At 41.8% G+C, this 23,130-nt stretch overlaps 1 protein-coding gene across 2 annotated transcripts; it reads right to left on the bottom strand.

The window, feature by feature from the left end:
- Nucleotides 1-196: 196 nt before the first annotated feature.
- LOC112265044 (RNA-binding protein FUS) lies at nucleotides 197-22,710 on the bottom strand. Of its 2 annotated transcripts, XM_024442053.2 has the most exons (16): nucleotides 22,569-22,710; nucleotides 21,789-21,819; nucleotides 20,982-21,018; nucleotides 20,809-20,875; nucleotides 20,629-20,716; nucleotides 20,354-20,457; nucleotides 18,364-18,511; nucleotides 11,596-11,630; nucleotides 11,009-11,041; nucleotides 10,693-10,838; nucleotides 9,394-9,523; nucleotides 9,209-9,313; nucleotides 1,369-1,483; nucleotides 1,141-1,220; nucleotides 855-993; nucleotides 197-600 (listed from the first exon to the last, which is right to left on the bottom strand). In XM_024442053.2, exons 1-16 carry the CDS (start codon nucleotides 22,576-22,578, stop codon nucleotides 561-563), a joined length of 1,308 nt encoding a protein of 435 aa, XP_024297821.1. In that variant the 5' UTR covers nucleotides 22,579-22,710; the 3' UTR covers nucleotides 197-560. The 2 variants fall into 2 exon arrangements, with proteins under 2 accessions (XP_024297821.1, XP_024297822.1); XM_024442054.2 differs by lacking the exon at nucleotides 11,596-11,630 and having other exon boundaries at nucleotides 22,569-22,698.
- Between the last annotated feature and the right edge of the window lie 420 nt (nucleotides 22,711-23,130).

The raw sequence follows: 23,130 nt of genomic DNA, 5'->3' as shown, positions 1-23,130 counted from the left end.
TGTAGTGACACCTCTAGCACTGAGATGCAGTGCCTTAGACTGCCGCACCACTCAGTAGACCTCGAAATTTACCTGCAGACATTGAAAAAAAGCTGACATGCTTAATTACTTTGCTAGCATTTGACAATTAATACCCACACATTCAATATGTATGTAGATTCCCACTAGAACTTAAGTAAAACATACAGGAAGACACTAAGATCAGAACAGTTTAATATCATTTGGAAAAAAGAGAAACCCAAGTAAAACAGTTCATTTCAATTTTACAAAACAATGATACGAAGTCTTAGAAGTCTACCTCACAATGCCTGGACTTAGAATCGGGGAAATGAAAATAAACAAAAAAACATGACATTTGACCCTGCCCACTTCAACAACCCTGCTTATCAGCCCAAAAGTCCTTTCACAGTAGTTGCACATCTTTACCCTGACCTCCCGACAAGACAGATCAGAAGCAGTACATGTGATGCATTGGTAATGAAAGGAATGCAAATCAAAGTGTATATCAACCCCCCCCCCTTCCCCTAACCCCTGGGCTGGAATGGTGTCCATGTGAATCCTTAGTATGGCCGGTCTCTTCTGTCTTCTCTATGGTCACCTCTGAGGGAAGAAAACAATAAACCCATAGTAAATTATACCATACCATGAAGGCATTGGCATTCAGTCAGATAATGCCGACTGGTGTTGAGCTAGCTTAATATAAAAATCACGCATTACTACGAGAGCAAAAAAAAAGGACAAAAAAAAGTTAATCTAAATCAATATTCTACAGTTCACTTTCACATCTCAGGTATACCCTCTTCTGGTCAAATATTGAACTGCATGGGAGGGAAATGACACAGTAATCGATTTACCTTCCTCCCATCTTGTAGCCCCTGTCACCACCATATCCACCTCCGCCATAACCACCGCGGTCACCTCCACGGAATCCCCCACGGCCTCTGTAGCCGCCGCCCCTGTCACCACCATACCCTCCTCTGCCGCCACCACGATCTACAAACATAAGCCAGCTGTTAGAGCAAGTTCTCCAACAGAGAAGTAGTAGTTTATAGTATTAGTGGTTAAACGACTCAACTTCCCCCTATAGTCTACTTGAAACCCAGTTCTCTCTACCACAGGCTCATAGCCATCATTACATACCTCCTCCGCTGTCCCCTGGTTTCGGTGTGCCACACTTGTTGCATTCGTATCGTCGCGCAAAGTTCATGTTGCCACAAGAACTGAAAAGGAGAGGGGAACAATTGTCAACCATCAAAGATGTAGCCACTTCATATGAGAACATAATTTAGTGGCACATACAATGGATGACTAATAAAAATGGTTTTAATTGCACCAGTCCTGCTTCAAACAAAATATTGCAATAAATACCTGTTAGGACATGGCCAGTCCCCTCCCTTAATGTCAAAGTTGGGTCCACCACCACCACCACCACCACCACCTCCGCCTCCTCCAAACCCACGTCCACGACCACGGCCTCCAAAACCTAAATAGCGACATCAAATACCACTTGCTTCAACAATGGGGTTCGAAGAAAGCTCAGTTCATTCTTTAGGAGTAATTTCCCAGAAACAAAAAAATTAGTCTGGCTTACAAAAGCAGAAACACTTTAAATATTATACCACTTACTTCTGACTTCTATTTATTAGTTTGGCGTGCAAAGCAGGAGTCCCTACTTAAAAAAATTACACATTTCTTATTATAGTTATTCTTTAGCATTCCTCTTAAACCATTTAAGCTAGGAACGCCGTTAACTTTAAAATGTGTGGACTGGTCTGGATTGACTGGCTTGTATGTAACTGATATCTTCTATACTTTTTAAACTATTTGTCTAACTTTTTAAGCATTCTAAAAATGGTCCCATTGTGACAGGACATCCAACATTCCATTCACTGTAAATGCAATAATGCAACTTGACACAAATCAGCTAGTTTGACACTTTGCCAACTTAGAGAAGTTTGTATAAAATATTTCTGCTCTGCTATTAAAATCTGAACAAACATAATCTACCGATCAAACAAAAGTAGTTTTTTTAACAGCATCAATAACATTTCCGCAAACTTTTAATAAACAAAATTGAACACTTTCACAGGTTAGAATAAGACTTAATGCTCTACTTCTCCGCTATTCAAATCTGATATCTTAAAAAAAATAATAAAGCGGATTTAGAAAACTCATTGCATTTCTGCCAAGCAAGTGTAATTGAAAAGTGTTGCAGGACTTTCGACTTAAACTTAGAAGGTATGACATCTTGGTCTACTTCTCTGCTATACAAATCAAAAATCTGAACAGAAATATTTACTACCAATCAAAAGTTATAGCTGTTTGTCGGTGTTGAGTGACAAAAAGTAGCTAGCTAACGTCAGCTTAAAACTAAGGATAGGCACAGATGAGCCCATGGGGGAGCATAGGAAAATGGTGAATAGGGTGATTGAATTTTGAACAATAGTGTAATGAAGGGGTTGGAACCCTATTATAATTGTTAGGAGATTTATTTTTATTTTTTTTAAACGTTGGGAGCGCTATAGCTCTGAAGTGGTAAGGCATACAAATATCAAACTTTGTGGGATGGTGTAAAATTATGCACAAATACATCTGGTTACACGTGGTGCAACTGCCAACTACTGGTGCTATAAACCACCTTCGACTTCAAAGAGGTTAGCCCCGCCTCCTCATTCAACCTACAGTCTTGGAATTTGGAACAAAGGTTACTCTACCCAAGGAACAAACTTGCCTCTTGGACCAATGATGTCACTGTGATGGATCAGCCGCCATTTTGAAAATGGAGTATGTGTCATCTTTTGACACCACTAAAAAGATTTCTCCAAAACTTTGTGTACAGTACCTATAGACCAATATCTTCATATGTATAATGAAAACAGGACCTGGAACTGGTTCAGGGAACAGAACCGAAAAATAAAATGTGAAGGATCAAACAGAACCTGTAACGAAAGTGATCCATACTGTTCCGGAACAGAAACGTTATTTTACGCTCCAGGCATTGTTTTCCTATTCCCACAACAAAACGCCTATGGAAAGCCCTCTGTCACTCAGAAACAAATGGGCGTCTGCTTACAAGCTTAAAATCGTTTCCAGAGCGTGTACAGGCTACCTTCCCCTCGCCCTTCTGAAGTATATGCTACTGTAATGACGTTACAAGCTTGATTTAGAAGGCAAGAATCTGAATTAGCTAGAAAAAAAATCTATTAACTTTATAATGCTAATTAAGGATACTATAGGCCTATTTATCACATAATACACAAGCTGGTCAGCTAGCTAATTTAAGATTACTAGTTACCTAGCTCAAAGAACATTCAAAAGTTCCTACACAGAAGCCACTCCTCCGAATTATAATTCCATGTGGACCAAATTCGGAGAATGCATGACATACTGTAAGATGCCCAGTGAGTCAAGCCTCCGCAGCCCTCTTGCACTCTTCCCCCCCCTGATTTATTCATACATTTTGTTGTGATCTAGCCTGAATTCAAAATGGATTAAAATAAAATAATTCTTACCCATCTACACACAGGACCCCATAATGACCAACAGATCCACTGATATCGCAATCTCACTCAAGACTGCCCTTTCCCACCCGGACAAAGGGAACACCTATGGGAGAATGCTGTTCATTGACTACAGCTCAGCATTCAACACCATAGTGCCCATGAAGCTCATCACTAAGCTAAGGGGACTCTGGGACAAAACACCTCCCCCTGCAACTGGATCCTGGACTTCCTAACGGGCCGCCCCAGGTAGTAAGGGTAGGCAACAACACGTCTGCCACACTGATCCTCAACACTGGGACCCCTCAGGGGTGTGTACTTAGTCCCCGCCTGCACTCCCTGATCACCCACAACTGCGTGGCCAAACGACTCCAACACCATCATTAAGTTTGACGACAAGTGGTATACCTAATCACCCACAACCATGAGACAGCATACAGGGAGATCAGAGACCTGGCAGTGTGGGGCCAGGACAACAACCTCTCCCTCAATGTGAGCAAGACAAAAGGAGCTGATCGTGGACTACAGCAAAAGGCGGGCCGGCCCCCATTAACATTGATGGGGCTGGAGTGGGTTGTGTGTGTCAAGTTCCTTGGTGTCCACATCACCAACAAACTATCATGGTTCAAACACACCAAGACAGTCATAAAGAGGGCACAACAATCCCTTTTCCCCCTCGGGAGACTGAAGATCCTCAAAAAGTTCTACAGCTGCACCATTGAGAGCATCCTGACCGGTTGCATCACCGCCTGGTATGGCATCTGCTCGGCATCTGACCGTACAGCCCAGTACATTACTGGGGCCAAGCTTCCTGCCCTCCAGGACCTATATAATAGATGGTGTCAGAGGAAAGCCCGAAAAATTGTCAGAGACTCCATTCACCCAAGTCAGACTGTTCTCTATGCTACTGCACGGCAAGCGGTACTGGAGCGCCAAGTCTAGGACCAAAGGGCTCCTTAACAGCTTCTACACCCAAGCCATAAGACTGCTGAACAATTAAATCAAAATGGCCACTGGACCATTTACACCCCCCCATTTGTTTTGTACACTGCTGCAACTCGCTGTTTCTTATCTATGCAGTCACTTCACCCCTACCTACAAATGACCTCAACTCAATTACCTCACGCACACTGGCTCGGTACCGGTACCCCCTGTGTCTTCAAGCCTCGTTATTCCATTGTGTTAGTTTAATTTGGTAAATATTTCCTTAACCAACATTCCATTTCTATCCTAAAAAAACTCCAGTGCTTCATGATTACAAGCATACCCATAACATGATGCAGCCACCACCACTATGCTTAAAAATATGGACAGCGGTACTCTAATGCGATGCGTTCACAACAAACAAAGTTTGTATTCAGGGAAAAAAAAGTGAATTGCTTTGTCACATTTTTTGCAGTATTACTTTCAGTGCCTTGTTGAACAGAATGTACGTTTTGGAATATTTTGTATAGGCTTCCTTCTTTTCCCTTTGTAATTTATGTTAGTATTGTTGAGTAACTACAAAGTTGTAGATCTAACCTCCGTTTTCTCCAAACACAGCCATTAAACTCATTAACTGTTTTAAAGTCACCACTGGCCTCATGGTGAAATCCCTGAGCGATTTCCTTCCTCTCCCAGTCACTACAACGACGCCTGTATCTTTGTAGTGACTGATGCCATCCGAAGTGTAATTAATAACTTCGCTATGCTCAAAAAGGGACATTCAATGGCTGCTTTTTTTTTTTTTTTTTTTTACCCATCTACCAATAGGTTCCCTTCTTTGCAAGGCATTGGAAAAACCTCCCTGGGCTTTCTGGTTGAATCTGTGTTTGAAATTCACTGCTCGACTCAGGGACCTTACAGATTCTTGTATGTGTGTGGTACAGAGATGAGGTAGTCATTCAAAAATCATGTTAAACACTATTATTGCACACAGAGCGAGTCCATGCAAGTTATGACTTGTTAAACACATTTGTACTCCTGAATTTATTTAAGGTATCCATAAGAAAAGGGTTGAATACTTAAAAGCTGAAATGTCTTGCGTTCATTTTTAAATTAATAAAAATAACGAAAAACAAATCCACTGACATTATGGGGTATTGTGTGTAGGCCAGTGACAAAGAAAATCTCAATTTAATCCACTTCAAATTCAGGCTGTAACAACAAAATGTGGGAAAAGCCAAGGGATGTGAATACTTTCTGAAGGCACTGTACTTCCATAGTTATTTTCACTGGTACCGGGCTACCATCAGAGGTGTCTTGTGGTCATCCTAGAGAAAAACGGACATGTGCGGGTTCTAGAGACGCTACAGACGTTTTGGTAAAACGGATTTTCGGATTGTCTCATGGTCTGACAAACACCCCTGTAGCGCCGCCACCTTCCACCGCAGATGCAAAGGCTAATAAATTGGCTTACATGCTGACCACACCGCCCGGCATCGCATGCGTTGCAAAATAAACGCACATACCTGTTAGTCAATAATTTCATTCAAACTGCTCACACGAGTGTCTGCGTAGCCAGGTGATAAAAACACAACTTTGTACTATTTTAGATGCTTGACGCAGTGCAAGTCATTGGTTTTTAGGAGCATACACCCACGTGGGGTGATTGAGAGATGGAGTGGTGGGTGACCCTGATTCATTTGGTGGTGGTAATGCACATCAAAGTCAGTTGCCAACTGCCATATAAAATCCACATTAGAAGAATGAACAAGGAGAAAACAATTAATACAAAGGGGGAGACTTAAGTTTACAGTAGAGAACACACAATTCTGTATGACTCAACATGGGCCAAAATTCTACAAAGAGCCAGTCCCCCCAAAAAATACAAAAAAAAGGACCATATACATCTCAGCTAAAATAACCCAATGTTTCTTTTCCAGGACAAATTAGCTATCAATAGCAAGCTACCTAAATATCCATGAATGTTTCGACCCGTCCCCAAATTAATATCGTTGGTTAACAGGTTTGGCATTTTAATGTCATGAACATGTCTGGTGGGGATAGACAATATACATGGCACACACCAATTAGATTTCTGCGAGGGTACAGACATCAACTCTATGGGGTTATTAATACACATGTGAATTTATCCCAATACTTTTGGTCCCCATAATATTAAGTTACACGCACTCCCCCCACCCCTCAATACTTCTGGAGCTCACTGAGTATAGCAAACATTAGGAACACGAACCTGATTGACTTTCATACACCCCTACCCATCGGGGAATGGATTCTACAAGGTGTCGAAAGCCTTCCACAGGGATGCTGGCCCATCTTGACTCCAATGCTTTCCACAGTTGGGTCAAGTTGGCAGCATGTCCTTTGGGTGGTGGACCATTCTTGATACACATGAGAAACTGTTGAGCACAAACTAGTGCGCCTGGCACCGACTACCATACCCTGTTCAAAAGCACTTCAATATTTTGTCTTGCCCATTCACCTTCTGAATGGCACACATACATAATCCATGTCTCAAGGCTTAAAAATCATTTGTTAACCAGTCTCCTCCCCTTCATCTACATTGACTGAAGTGGATTTAAAACTTCTTGTGACTCCCAAATCCGCATGCGGGAGCGTAATCATCGCCTGAAACTAATTAGCATAAAGCAAAGGACATAAATATCCATAGAAAATATTCCTATTCATGAAAATCACAAATGAAATATATTGAGACAGCTTAGTCTTTTGTTAATCACCCTGTCATCTCAGATTTTCAAAATATGCTTTACAGCCAAAGCTAGACAAGCATTTGTGTAAGTTTATTGATAGCCTAGCATAGCATTTTGTCCAGCTAGCAGCAGGTAACTTGGTCACGGAAATCAGAAAAGCAGTCAAATTAAATAGTTTACCTTGATGAGCTTCGGATGTTTTCACTCACGAGACTCCCAGGTAGATAGCCAAAGTTAATTTTTTCCCAAAATATTATTTTTGTAGGGGAAATAGCTCCGTTTGGCTGAGAAATCGCCTGGAAATTGCAGTCACGAAAATGGCAAAAAATATTCCAAATTAGCTCCATAATAGACAGAAACATGGCAAACGTTGTTTATAATCAATCCTCAAGGTGTTTTTCTAATATCTATTCGATAATATATCCGCCGGGACAATTTGTTTTTCAGTAGGACCGATTGGAGTAATGGCTACCTCTGTATTTTACGCAAGAGTCACCCTGGGATTCATCAGGTGACCACTTACGCAATGTAGCCGCCTACGGCTATTCTTCAACATAAATACGTAAAACTACGTCACAATGCTGTAGACACCTTGGGGAATACGTAGAAAACGTAAGCTGGTTGATGGCACATTTACAGCTCAATAGGGACTCATTGGAACGCAGCGCTTTCAAAATATGGGGCACTTCTGGATTGGATTTTTCTCAGGCTTTCGCCTGCAACATCAGTTCTGTTATACTCACAGACAATATCTTTACAGTTTTGGAAACGTTAGTGTTTTCTATCCAAAGCTGTCAATTATATGCATATTCTAGAATCTTGTCCTGACAAAATATCCTGTTTAAAACAGGAATGGTTTTTTTTTCTCCAAAAATGAAAATACTGCCCCTAGAGTTGCAACAGGTTTAACAAGTGACATCAATAAGTGATCATAGCTTTCACCTGGTCAGTCAGTCATGGAAATACCAGGTGTTCTTAATGTTCTGTATACTCAGTGTATATAGATATTTAAAACGATTGAAACTCAGTCAGCATTTCAAAGTATATCACCCAAACCCGGTTCACGCCAGAGACACCAAATCATCGTTGACATGATCAGACAATCCTATCCACAAAAATATTTTAGAAGAGCTGAAGAAAATCAATTTTTCCATCAAGGAAAATGTCCATCTAGTATTTAGCATCAAGATAATTTATTCCATTACCTATTAGGGGCATGCATCTTTCCCTTTCAAGACAATTCGATCTAGATACATGGGCCACGGTAGGTATTCATTTGAAACGATGGTGGTGCGATTCTGTTGGACTAGAGTAACGAACCCATGAGATTTCGTTCGATGCGAATAAATGCGCCATGTTGCCAAAATATAAGTATTTGAAAGAAAGAAGAAAATAAAAACTTTCAGAGTTAGGTTCCCTTTTCCTCCCAGCCGCGTTGACCATGTAGCGCAGCTCTCAAAAGTGACTGCTGTCCTTGTTTTGAAATCAACTTTACCCTGAATCTAAAAAAAAAAAGGACTCAATTCAGTGTTTAAAGCAAAACTATTGCTGATGGTGAACCTGAAGAATCAAAATAAAATCTAAATGATGTAAGCCCAGATCAGCAGGTAACCAAATTAGTAGCATACTTTCATTCTGGTAAAACAGCATTTTCAACAGAGCATGACAATTACATTGGTTCACACCAAGCATCTGCACAGACGGGGCTCTCTACCTGTGCAGAGCACATGCCACTTTGCCTTTCCATTCTTCAAAGTGCCTTATTCGGTGGTAGTTAAAAATCAGGAATAGTCCTACCGACCAGTTGGTCAGCATGCTGTATGCAGAGTTGTACTGCCCGATGCATGCTACAGTTGGGTTCTCAGAATGATGCACTCACATCTTATATTTGAACCAGATTCCGATTCGTATCTGAATTGTTATACCTTATTGCCTACCAATGGATTTAAAGCTTATCTTTAGCACAAAGATAACCTTGTGTTTTTAGGAAACTCACCCACGGGTTGTTACAGCAACATTTGAATGGTTTGTCACCAAAATGTGAATGAAACATACCTCCTCCACCACCTCTTCCTCCTCCTGCACCACCACCCCTCTGCGTGAACTCAGCTCTTCGGGTGGCAAAAGACACTTTGAGGGGTTTCCCTTGGAATTCTTTGCCTATAAGAAAATTAGACATGGATGAGAATGTAACAGAAGAACTGAACACAGCATAAGCGGAATAAAGAGTACACCCTTACCGTCAAACCACTCAATGGCTGCTTTGGCGGAAGGTGGATCATCAAATGAGACCGTGGCCTCTCCTTTCAGTCTTCCAGTAGCCTTGTCAGAGTACAGGTTGATCATGGGCAGGCCAGTCTTCTTGTTCAACTATCAAGACAGGACACAAAGATTAACACTAGGACACAAATCTGGGTTGCCATTAAGACTGGGAATTGCCAGGGAACTCATGGTAAGTTATCACGACACTTAGGTGCCAACACATTATGTGCCAAAATCCCTGCTGCAGTGTGTGCGAACCTGGTCAAGAACTACAGGAAACGTATGATCTCTGTAATTGCAAACAAAGGTTTCTGTACCAAATATTAAGTTCTGCTTTTCTGATGTATCAAATACTTATGTCATGCAATAAAATGAATTACTTAAAAATCATACAATGTGATTTTCTGGATATTTGTTTTAGATTCCGTCTCTCACAGTTGAAGTGTACCTATGATAAAAATTAGACATGCTTTGTAAGTAGGAAAACCTGCAAAATCGGCAGTGTATCAAATACTTGTTCTCCCCACTGTATATCAAGAGGACAAATTAATAACCGATTAACATTGGCCTACTAATCTACAGTCTAACAACTTTCTGTGAAGGATGGTATTAGCGGAACAGCTCTCTGCCATGTCTGTTTCCACCCACGCAGCAACGCGCACTGAAGTACTGCAGGTCTCTTTGCTCGCCAATGCACTCACGCCGACTACCTTTGTGGAGATCAAAAAATGTGCGGGCAAGAATGTGCTTTTGCTCAGTTGACTAAACGCTGTAGCTAACTACCGCCGTCATAATGACACCTTCATTAATGAGCCAACTCCAAATTTGGTTGTGCTTGACTAAATTTCGGAAAATGCATTTGTAAACCTTTCCCCCCCACACAGTGTTATCAACAAAGTGGAGAGCTGCCAGCCAGCTCGCAGGAGGAAAATTGTACGCTAGTACAACGAGCCAGAGCACTAGCCATTTCTCCTCTGCCAAGTCTTCCAATTGGCTCAACGCCAACTTCAGACGGCCGAGTCAAAAACCACAATGCGCCAATAGAAGCCTATTTAAAGGTCAATTTTTGTACCAGCGTACTTTGACCTCAAATTGCGTGCACGGTATGCAAAATGTGTGCAGGTTGGCAGGTCTGATATGCCGCTCCCCGTCACTAGTAGCCATGCAAGTGTACAGGGAGACGCACTCCCCATCCAGAAACAATCCCTACATCCTAGCCACTTACATGAAATATCTAGGCCCTATGGGGTAGGGGCTAAGGCGTTGCCAATCCTTACCTTAATAATCCCAATCTGTTTGAAGTAGTTGCCCACTTCATCACTTGTGACATCTTCTCCCAGTCCCTGGACAAAGATGGTGTTGTTGTCAGAGTTGTCCTGCTCCCCACCGCTGCCGCTACCTTGGCTACCACCGCTACCTCCAGCTGGGGACAAACACCGAGGTACTAGTCAGCAGACGCATCACTTCAAACAGCCTGTTGTTCTGTGGCATTTGCTTGCAAGAGACTAGAGGTCAGTGTTAGGCTGGCATGATTGCAGGAATAGTCAAACCCTAGATTGAATTTCAGGGTAGCAACAAGCAAATGCAACTCACTTGGTTCATCCCTTGAGCCGTAGTCTCGAGGACCTGAAATACAACAAAGAGGAAAGGTGGGGAAAGCCATGAGAACATGCACTTTGTACACTACACAACCTCATTCAACATCCATACAAGAATTCATCAACTCTACCAAGTGTACACACGAGGCTACGTTAACATTTAGAATAAGGCCGTTTACAGCTTTCTGCTGCAGTGTTGAGACAGTTGCGTCATTCATATAATCACTCAACACCTTGCAACATGGGTAGAAATGATTTGAGTTTAGAAGATAAAAAATAAAGAGAGCTCTCTCCAGTTTCATTCTTCGCCACAGCACACTTCTCATCCTTTGTCATTTACATTCAACCTTGTCCTCATGCAACAATACCATTATGTATAAACTTCAGGCTTTCTTGTGCTTAACCCTAAAGAGCATTTATGAGAAATCCTCCTCCCTAAGAACAATAGGTGGAGGTCTGAGGTTTTGACAACAAAATGGTGGCATTCAGTTTGTTCTGCTTTCTTTCCTACTCCCTTTTTTCTCTTTTCCTAATCAACCTTTTTCCTCCCCAACCGAGACAGTTCTGATGCTCGTCACTTACCACCGAAATTTTTGTAGCCACCACGGTCACCACCTCTGCAGAGGAAAAATTGTAGATATGATGGGTTTTCTTTGTCCCAACAGAGCTCAAAGCTCCCCTACATCCCCATCAGTATGCACTCCTGCCATGGTGTACGACTATCGTGGAAATGTCTTCCCACTCACATGGGAAAGTGTTAGGTCTGGGATGTTTTAAGATCAAAATGGACAAAACTAGGCAGAATGCCCACTATATACAGGTAGGTTCTGATGAGTGAAGGCTCTGATGGCTAATGTGTAAATTTAGATTGCTACAAAACCAGATTATCTTAGAGTATTCAGTTGGATTTAGTTTTTGGATTTAAAAAAAAATAAATGTAAAAAAAAAAAAAGTACTGATAGGTCGAAATGGTTTGAATAGCTGCGGCACTCGACAAGTCGAGCGTTCTTCCATTGAGTGCTTATATATGAGCTCCATTAGCTGAGGTCCAAGTTTTATTTCATTCACTGATACCTGTAGTATAAAATGTAGATCCAAAGTTAACACAATACAAATGTCTCCATGTCATATATACAACACTTGAATGAAACCTGTTGATGTACAGCAGCTTACAATGTTCCTTGGGTATAACTTGTGAAAATCAGGTCACTTCAATAACAGATCATTCTGGGGCATTGTTTAAGGCGCTCATGAGGCGGTTCTCAAAGCAACCGGGGGGGAGGGGGGGGGGCAAAAATAATCCTCATTCCAGCTATAATATAGTCTTAACTTCGCACAGAGTACCAATGAATGGTTTTCAATAGCGAAAAGCATCCATAATAACAGCCAGCAGGATTTGTAGCAGATCTTAGGCCACGTTTGATATACATGTGCTGAAGCATTACAATGCCCCTCTGATGTCTATTACTTGTCAGGAACCATGTAAAATGAAATCTCGATGGTCAGAAATTGAGAATGTGACAGCACTGCGGCAGAACTACTGTACTCGTTATTCAATGCCATTACCAAAGTGGTTGTTAAAAGCTTCCAGTTACAAACATAGTCTCAATTTCAAATGGTAGCCAATGATAAGAAAAGTAACCTTGATAAAATAATGGTTTAGGCTACAAGTCTTCTACACTGAAAGCTACTTGGCCAAGATCTATAATTGCTTGTCAACTACAAAAAGTTTCCAGAACTGCCATTGTAGATAGATCGCAATGTGAACTGATGACTGGCAAGCAACAAAGTCCTATTATATTCAACAGCCTTGTTAAATGAAGATGTACAAAAGCTGGGGTCTACAGGATCCTTGGCTGGTGAAGTGACTCAATCCTCAACACCCTATGTACTTCATAAAGGGGGTCAGGTGAAGTGTCCACTTAACTCCTTGCACCACAGGAGTCAGTAGCAGACACCCCATGTCATCTGTCCCACAAGCCATTTGAGCTTCACATGAATTGAAATTCGCTAGCAAGGCCATAATCAGCCAGAATGTTGCATGCATATTTATGATTGAGATGGAACACAGGTTATATCCTTACAAGTCATTTAAACCACAAATACAATTCAATGAGTGAAGCATATAGCACATCTAGGGCTGGGCGATATCGAATTAATGTTTAAGCGCGATGTTCCAAATTCTGTATCTAAAGATAGTTTTTATTTTTGGTTATTTTTTTATGAGCGTTGTGTCTTTTGGTCTCGTCTCCTTCACACAGACACCAAGCCCCTCAACCTGCCACTCACAACAAAAGACGAGATATACTATTAAGTGAATTAGGAAAGTATTCAGACCCCTTCCCATTTCATTAAAGCCCTTTTCTAAAAATGGATTAAATAATTTTTTCCATCAATCTACACACAATACCCCATAATGACAACACGAAAACAGGTTTTTAGAAATTAAAAATACAGAAATACCTTCACATAAGTATTCAGACCCTTTGCTGTGATGCCTCGAAATTGAGCTCAGGTGCATCCCGTTTCCATTGATCATGCTTGAGATGTTTCTACAATTTCATAGGAGTCCACCTGTGGTAAATTCAATTGATTGGACATGATTTGGAAAGGCACGCACGTCTATATACGGTTCCAGAGTGGACAGTGCATGTCAGAGAAAAAAAAACAAGCCACGAGGTCGAAGGAATTGTCCGTAGAGCTCCGAGGCACAGATCTTGGGAAGGATACAAAAAAAAATGTCTTCTGCATTGAAGGTCCCCAAGAACACAGCGGTCTACAGTAGTCTTAAATGGAAGAAGTTTGGAACCTCCAAAAATCTTCCTAGAGCTGGACGCCCAGCCAAACTGAGCAATCAGGGGAGGGCCTTGGTCAGGGAGGTGACCAAGAACCCGATGGTCACTGACAGAGCTCCAGAGTTCCTCTGTGAAAATGGGAGAACCTTTGACAAGAACAACCATCTCTGCGGTACTCCACCAATCAGGCCTTTATGGTAGAGTGGCCAGACAGAAGCCACATGACAGCCCACTTGGAGTTAGCCAAAAGGCACCTAATGGACTTGAACCATTAGAAAATCTTCGGCCTGAATGCCAAGAATCACACCTGGAAGAAACCTGGCACAATCCCTACGGTGAAGCATGGTGGCAGCATTATGCTGTGGGGATTTTTTCAGCAGCAGCGACTGGGAGACTAGTCTGGATCGAGGGAAAGATGAACGGAGCAAAGTACAGAGAGATCCTTGATGAAACCTGCTCCAGAGCGCTCAGGACCTCAGACTGGGGTGAAGGTTCACCTTCCAACAGGACAACAACTCTAAGCACATAGTCAAGACAATGCAGGAGTGGCTTTGGGGCAAGTCTCTGAATGCCCTTGAGTGGCCCAGCCAGAGGCCAGGATATGAACCTGAACAGCTCTGGAGAGACGTGAAAATAGTTGTATAGCGACGATCCCCATCCAACCTTACAGAGTTCGAGAGGGTCTACAGAGAAGAATGTCACACCTTTATTTGGGGACTGTCTTGTAGCGCCATACCCATGAAGACTCGAGGCTGTAATTGCTGCGAAAGGTGCTTCAATAAAGTACTGAGTAAAAGGTCTGAATACGTTTTTATACACACACATGCAAACATTTCTAAATACCTGTATCTGCTTTGTCATTATGGGTTAGTGTGTGTAGGAAAAAACAATTGTAATTAGTTTTAGAACAAGGCTGTAACGAAATGCGGGAAAAAAGTTAAGGGGTCTGAGAACTTTCCAAATGCACCGCATATGCAAAATTATGTGGACACCCCCTCAAATTAGTGGCTTTGGCTATAAAAAAAAAAGAGCACACAGCCGCCATAGACAACCATTGGCAGAAGAATGGCCTTACTGAAGAGCTCAGTGACTTTCAACGTGGCACGGTCATAGGATGCCACCTTTCGATCAAGTCCGTTCTTAAGATTTCTGCCCTGGTCAACTGTAAGTGTTGTTACTGTGAAGTGGAAGCGTCAAAAAGCAACAAAGGCTCAGCAGCAAAGTGGTAGACCACACAGGCTCACAGAACGGGACCACCGAGTGCTTTAGCGCCTAAAATAGTCTGCCCTCTGTTGCAACACACGCCAGAGTTCCAAACTGCCTCTGGAAGCAACGTCAGCACAAGAACTGCTCGTCGGGAGCTTCATGAAATGAGATTCCATGGCCAAAAAAACCCGCACACAAACCTAAGATCACCATGCACAATTCCAAGCAAGCTGCTCAAGTTGTGTAAAGCTCCCCGCCATTGGACTCTGAAAACGCGTTCTCTGGAGTGATGAATCACACGACCTGCCCCAATGCATAGTGCCAACTGTAAAGCTTGGTGGAGGGGGAGTAAGGGTCTGGGCTGTTTTTAATGGTTTTGGCTAGGCCCCTTAGTTCCAGTGAAGGGAATCTTAACGTTATAACTTTCAAAGACTTTTGACAATTCTGTGCTTCCAACTTTGTGGCAACAGTTTGGTGAAGGCCTTTTCCTGTTTCAGCATGACAATGCCCCTCCCCAGGCACAGAGCGAGGTCCATACAGAAATGGTTTGTCGACATCGTTATGGAAGAAATTGACTTGCCTGCACAGAGCCCTGACCTCAACCCCATCGAACACCTTTGGGATAAATTGCAACGCCGACTGCCCGACCTCACTAACGCTATTGCAACATCTAGTGGAAATCCTTCCCAGAAGAGTGAAGGCTGTTATAGCTGCTTGGGGGAATCTACTCCATATCAATGACCACAATTTTGGAATGAGATGTTTGATGAGCAGGTGTCCACATACTTTTGGCCATGTAGTATAACTTTGTCCTCTGACAAACAGTTTTAAAAAACTACTTGCATTTGATGTTGTCTAACAGAATCTTTCATATTGACTAACGCTTACATTATTTTACAGTAATAGACAAGAACTTACCCTTCTGTCTCAACTCCCAAAATGTAGAACAGAGCAGACCCTACTAAAAACAAGAGTATCAACAAACCTGTTGAGTAACATGAATGCTCAGTTTGTCGCGTGCAGCACCATGTACCGCTAGCATAATTTTAGCCAGACTTACTGTATGTGCTAGCTGACTGGTCTGTTTCATAAAGGCTCAATGAGCATAACAAGACGCATTTACAGTTGAAGTCAAAGGTTTATAGACCTTAACCAAATACATTTAAACTCAGTTTCACAATTCCTGACATTTAATCCTAGTAAAAAAAAATCTGTCTTAAATCAGTTAGGATCACCACTTTATATTAAGAATGTGAAATGTCAGAATAGTAGATAGTGATTTATTTCCATTTTTATTTCATCACATTCCCAGTGGGTCAGAAGTTTACATACACTCAATTAGTATTTGGTAGCATTGCCTTTAAATTGTTTAACTTGGGTCAAATGCTTTGTGTAGCCTTCCACAAGATTCCCACAATAAGTTAGGTGAATTTTGGCCCATTCCTCCTGACAGAGCTGGTGTAACTGAGTCAGGTTTGTAGGGATCCTTGCTCACAAACAAACACTTATTCAGTTCTGCCCACAAATTTTCTATAGGATTCAAGTCAGGGCAACTTTGGAAGTATGATTGGGGTCATTGTCCATTTGGAATACCCAATTGTGACCAAGCTTTAACTTCCTGACTGAGGTCTTGAAATATTGCTTCAATATATCCACAATTTTCCTGCCTCATGATGCCATCTATTTTGTGAAGTGCACCAGTCCCCCCCTGCAGCAAAGCCCCCCCACAACATGATGCTGCCACCCGTGCTTCACAGATGAGATGGTGTTCTTCGGCTTGCAAAACTCCCCCTTTTTCCTCCAAACATAGCGATGGTCATTATGACTAAATAGTTATATTTTTGTTTCATCAGACCTGAGGATGTCTCCAAAAAGTACAATCTCTGTCCCCATGAGCAGTTGCAAACCGTAGTCTGGCTTTTTTAATTGGTGGTTTTGGAGCAGTAGCTTCTTCCTTGATAAGAGACAGAACACGTCTCCTTCCTGAGCGGTATGACGGCTGCGTGGTCCCATCGTGTTTATACTTGCGTACTATTGTTTGTACAGATGAACGTGGTACCTTCAGCCGTTTGGAAATTGCTCCCAAGGATGAACCAGCCTTGTGGAGGTCTACACATTTTTTTCTAACGTCTTGGCTGATTTCCCCATGATGTCAATCAAAGAAGCACCGAGTTTGAATGTAGGCCTTGAAATACATCCACACCTACAATTGATGTCAATTAGCCTAGCAGAAGCTTCTAAAGCCATGACATCATTTTCTGGAATTTTCCAAGCTGTTTAAAGGCAGTCAACTTAGTGTATGTAAACTTCTAACCCACTGGAATTGTGAGACAGTGAATTATAAGTGAAATAATCTGTCTGTAAACAATTGTTGGAAATATTACTTGCGTCAAGCAAAGTAGATATCCTAACCGACTTGCCCAAACTATAGTTAACACAAAATTTGGGGAGTGGTTGAAAAATTAGTGTTAATGATTCCAACCTAAGTGTATGTAAACTTCTGACTTCAACTGTATATAAAGGAATGGTCAACTTGTTCTCATTCTGAAAAATAAGCATCTTATCCAGGTAGGCCACCTGATTCCAATATTTAAAGTGAACAGGCAGGCTGTTCCAAGAGTTGTAGATGGACATGCGGGTCTATTAATAACAGTTCAACTGTTCTACCTTGTTAGCAAGCAAATAGATCTTGAAATAAAAAAGATCCCCTGACTAGCACATGGGCTTGTGCTTGAGAAATTGAGCCCTGTGCTAATTTTCTATAATGCCTGCTACAATAAGTTGGTCATTATTAGTGGATGTGCATGGTTAAATTTGTAACAAAAAAATCAATTTTTCATACAGTCTTGAAAGTCAGAAATCTGTGTTTATTGCAAAAAAGCAGGTGAAACTATTTTGATAAAATAATGGTTCTTATGGTTGTGGAAGGCTTATTTGTAACCTTGGTATAATTTTACAAGCCCTGAATTCATTAGATTATTCCTGACCACTTGAAATTCAGTGTGTTGACCTTTAACTGTGCAACAAAGCATAGAGAAAACTTATCAAAAAAAAAAAAAAAAAAAAAAAAAAAAAGATATGATTTATCGTCCATGAGTTAGAAAAAAAAATCTAAATATGAGTTTAGGCCATATCGCCCAGCCCTAGGCACATCCCAGGTGAAAATTGGTGTGGGGGGAGGGGGGCCTATAGCAGGAAGGGGTAGGGGGTGACAAGGTATTAGTCCATGTGGATGAGGTGTGGGGTGATGGATCAGAATGGGTTATATCATGCATTGCGTTGGAAGGAACATCTACCTGGCATGGGTGTTGCAGAAGTACCTTGCGGGTGGTCACGCTCTGGAACTTACCCCATACCGGATGGAGGGCCGCCTCTTCCACCCCTGTCGTATCCCCCGCGCTCGTACCCACCACGCCCTCGGCCTCTATACCCGTCAGAAGAGCCCCTGTCTGAGCTCCCATCATCTCCACCATACCTCCTGCCCTGACCGCCTTCACCTGGGGCAAAACACAGGCACACAAGCCTTTTGAGTTATGTGGTGTTATCTTTCTTTGCGCACATTTGTATTTCCTGTTATATATGAATGGCACTTTGTTTTATATGTATGAGATTTTTCTGCAAAGAAGTGATAAAAATAAAAAAAATGGGTGTCATTCAGACGACATCTTAAACAGTCCAGAGTCTGGCCGATCAACCTTGGCTATAAAATCAGTGATCCTCCAAATCATAATAAAACAGACTGAAAAAATCTAAGTATGCAGATCTTTGCAGGCCATTTGATCAAGAAAAATCATTGCCATGTAATATAAGCAGTGCATACGGAAATTAATCAGACCACTCGACTTCCCACATTGTCATGTTACAGCCGTATTCTAAAATGTATTACATTTGTCCCGCACCTAAATCTACACACAATAACCCATAATGACAACGCAAAAAAACTGGTTGACATTTTAGCAAATTATTTGAAATTAAAAACTTTAAATATCACATTTACATAAGTATTCAGACACTTTACTCAGTACTTTGTTGAAGCACTTGTCAGCAATTACAGCCTCGAGTCTTCTTGGGTATGACGATACAAGCTTAGCACACCTGTATTTGGGGAGTTTCTCCCAATCTTCTCTGCAGATCCTCTCGAGCTCAGTCAGGTTGGTAGGGGAGCAACACTGCACAGCTATTTTCAGGTCTCTCCAGAGATGTTTGATCAGGTTCAAGTCCAGGCACTGGCTGGGGCACTCAAGGACATTCAGAGACTTGCCCCAAAGCCACTCCTGCGTTGTCTTGGCTGTGTGATTAGGGCCGTTGTCCAGTTGGAAGGTGAACCGTCGCCCAGTCTGAGGTCATGAGCACTCTGCAGCAGGTTTTCATCAAGGATCTCTCTGTACTTTGCTCCATTCATCTTTACCTCAATCCAGACTAGTCTCCCTGTCACTGCTGCTGAAAAACTTCCCCCACAGCATGATGCTGCCACCACCATGCTGCACCGTTGGTTGTGATTCTTGGCATTCAGGCCAAAGAGTTCAATCTTTGTTTCATCAGATCAGAGAATCTTGTTTCTTATGGTTTGAGAGTCCTTTAGGTGCCTTTTGACAAACTCAGTGGGCTGTCGTGTGCCTTTTGCTGAGTGGCGGCTTCTGTCTGGCCAATCTACCACAAAGGTCTGATTGGTAGAGTGCTGCAGAGATGGTTGTCCTTCTGCATTGCCACCCTGGAGCTCTGTCAGAGTGACTTGGGTTCTTGGTCACCTCCCTGACCAAGGCCCTTCTCCCCTGATTGCTCAGTTTGGCTGGGCGTCCAACTCTAGGAAGAGTGTTGGTGGTTCCAAACACCTTCCATTTAAGGATGGAGGCCACTGTGTTCTTGGGGACCTTCAATGCAGCAGACAGAGAGATTGGTACCTTTCCCCAGATCTGTGCCTCGACACAATCCTGTCTCAGAGCTCTATGGACAATTCCTTTGACCTCATGGCTTGGTTTTTGCTCTGACATGCACGGCCAACTGCGGCACCTTATATAGACATGTGTGTGCGCCTTCCCAAATCATGTCCAATCAACTGAATTTACCACAGGTGGACTCAAGTCAAGTTGTAGAAACATCAAGGATGATCAATGGAAACACGAGGCAGCTGAGCTCAATTTAAAGTCTCATCGTAAAGGGTCTGAATACATATGTTACGTTTTTTTAAATATATATATTTTTTAATGTGTTATGGGGTATTGTGTGTAGATCGAGAAAAAAATATATATATTATCCATTTTAGAATAGGTGTAATATAACAAAATGAGAAGGGGTCTAAATACCTTCCGAATGCACTGTAAATTTATACAATAACTAACCTTCACTTCGACCTTTGTAGCCTCCTTGAGATTGTCCATAAGAACCGCCACCAGCGGTGCCGCCATACGAACTTGGCTGACTGTATGACGACTTGTCAGCACCACTATACCGTGAGAAGTTTTCACAACAATTATTCCCGAGACACCAACAAAGACTTTAATAATGAACAAAACAGATTACTGAAAGGTAACATTTGCAATGAGATTAGACCAGTAGAAAGGCAACATGCATAACGGCAAGGAATACTATGTTCATGTAGTGCCAGTGGCCTTACCCAGCAGCGGAATCCGAACCTTGTTGCCCATAGACATCATAGGCCGGCTGGCCATAGCTTGCTGCCTGTGTTTGGCCATAACCCTCAGCTGGAGAAACAAAAATGGAAACGTTATGTATTAAAAACAGCAACTTCTAGACCTCAAATAATTTCACAAGACTCTCCATAAATTGAACATACCAGACTGTCCATAGCCAGCATAACTCTGTCCACCATATGAGCCACTTCCATTTCCTTGACTGTAGCCCTGCAATACGCATTTAATTGTCATTATATGAACAAAGGTGGGATGAAATTAACATAGAAAATAGTTTCATACAATACTCAGTGAGAAATTGAGGCGCCACACATACCGGCCCACTCTGCTGAGCCGGAGGATAAGATCCATAGCTGTGGGAGGGAGAGGTAAAGTTAGATGTCTTAGAGATTCTCCTGAACTTTCGTTATACTTCTTAGCCTGTAGTTCTGAAAATAGCACGCATGAGCCAAAAGTGGTGCCCGAAAATTGCCTACTGTCTCACATGTGCACCACGTCATTGCCCTGCCCATATGTATAATCTCTAGGAACTCTATTTACCAGATGTAAAGTGAAATATGTCCCTTGCTATCAAATAAACATCTGAATCCAACTTGTCTGAACAACACCATATTCCTGTACATTTAGACAGCAGGCTGCCATAAGACCACACACTTCACATTCTACCACTGTATACACAGCAGGAATATGGTGTGGTTGGGACAAATTGTATTCAGACTTATATTTGATAGCAAAGGTCACATTTCACGTCTGGTAAGTACAGTTCCTTGAGATTATATATATGCCTCTTGCAGGAAACGTTTTTGTGCGTAACCAGCTATATTTTGGTAGGGTTATTTTCCGTCGCCACCCACCAATACAATTCAGGGAGCACAACCAATACAGACTCCCTCTGTTGCGCCCCAAAGCTACCATAACTGGGGATGTGCCTACTATCAATTAATTTACCCGTTAAAAACATATCCGAATAGATATTTAAAGTGATCAAGCATTGTGTGGCTAATTTGATAGTTTACAAAAACTATTATGCAATTGCTTAAGTGGTAACTAAATAGATAGCGAAGTTTCATGGCAACTTGAAAGCGCCGAGTGGCTAATGTAATTCATTGTGATTTCACGTTACCTTTGAGCGCCAGGCTGACCGTAGCCCGAATCTGTGAACGAGAAGGATGGGTGATTGGGTGGCAAAACTGCTACTACTAACGTTCGCTAGCTGGTTAGCCAATGAGCCATCTAACTGTTAGCTAGCCATTGAACATGTTTCCGAATATGAATAGCAAAGATCATACCAATAGGACGTAAACCTGTAACGTTAGCTAACTTATCGCGCTATATTACTTTAGCTTATTTCGATATCAAGTAAACTTAGTTTGATAAGCTGTGACTTAAATTAATGTTGTTCCCATCTAATGTGATCATAAAGAATGCATGCAAGTCAATACAAAATGCATATAACTACCCGGTGGAAATAGCAGGCCTTGGACAGCTGGCGTTAGCTAGCTAACTATCGTTGCTAATAATATACGTGATACTCGTAGACTAGCTAGCTAACGTGAGCTTGCTAGTTAGCACAGTGCTAACAGGACCACGCTGCACGACAAAAATGGCGGTCAATTCTCATCTAAAAAGGGAAACTACACAAGAAAGATGGTTGAGCGAGTCAAAATAACTAAGTCTGATTTTACAGAAAGCGGCAGACGTTATTTTCGAAAGGGTAATAAATTCGCCAACAAACTATGGCTAGAGTTCATTCTCTAATGGTCGCGCTTGAAAGCTGGCTAAACTAACGCTAGTTTAACTAGCTAACTGAGCCAGCAGTCTCATTAAATGTTTTTTTATACAAATGTGACACACAAAATTCATATTGAACACATCGCATACACTTAGTTCACAACAAACTTACCAGAGGCCATTCTCCTCCGTTCTTATTATTTTTTTTCGATGAATCACTTTTCAACAAATTAAAAACCCGGTAACAGCAGCGCACAGTCGCACATACACTGCGGCAATTGTGAACTCTAACCTACTGCTGGGATGAACCAACTTTTGAGTACATTTAAGTTTTTTCTTACGCATAATAATTTGAAACCAACTACACTTCAAAACATATGTGTTGAACATTGTTATGTTCGTATTGAATACATGTGTCATAACTAGTGACACGGCACATGTTATAGAGTAGTTTGCTAAAAAGGAATACCCCTATTGTTAAATAATTGTGTGTTCCATGCAGAGCCGTTTTCCTCTTTCCCTTTGATTTCCATCTTCAACAGCCATTGCGTGGGAACGATCTAGCCCAGAGGTTTATATTATCACGCAGAATTCAAGGATTTAGCTAACTTGCCAAAATATTCTGAAATAATTTTGTATTTTTTAGAAAGATGAAATTCAACTGGCCATTGTATCTTTGACTCAACAACCAGAAATACATGAGTTTAACTTTCTTTAAAGGGAAGTTCACTCAT

This window comes from Oncorhynchus tshawytscha, linkage group LG13, assembly GCF_018296145.1.
Source record: "Oncorhynchus tshawytscha isolate Ot180627B linkage group LG13, Otsh_v2.0, whole genome shotgun sequence".
NCBI lineage: Eukaryota > Metazoa > Chordata > Actinopteri > Salmoniformes > Salmonidae > Oncorhynchus > Oncorhynchus tshawytscha.
Note: the sequence above shows the minus strand (reverse complement) of the source record. Positions and strands in the feature narration are given on the sequence as shown.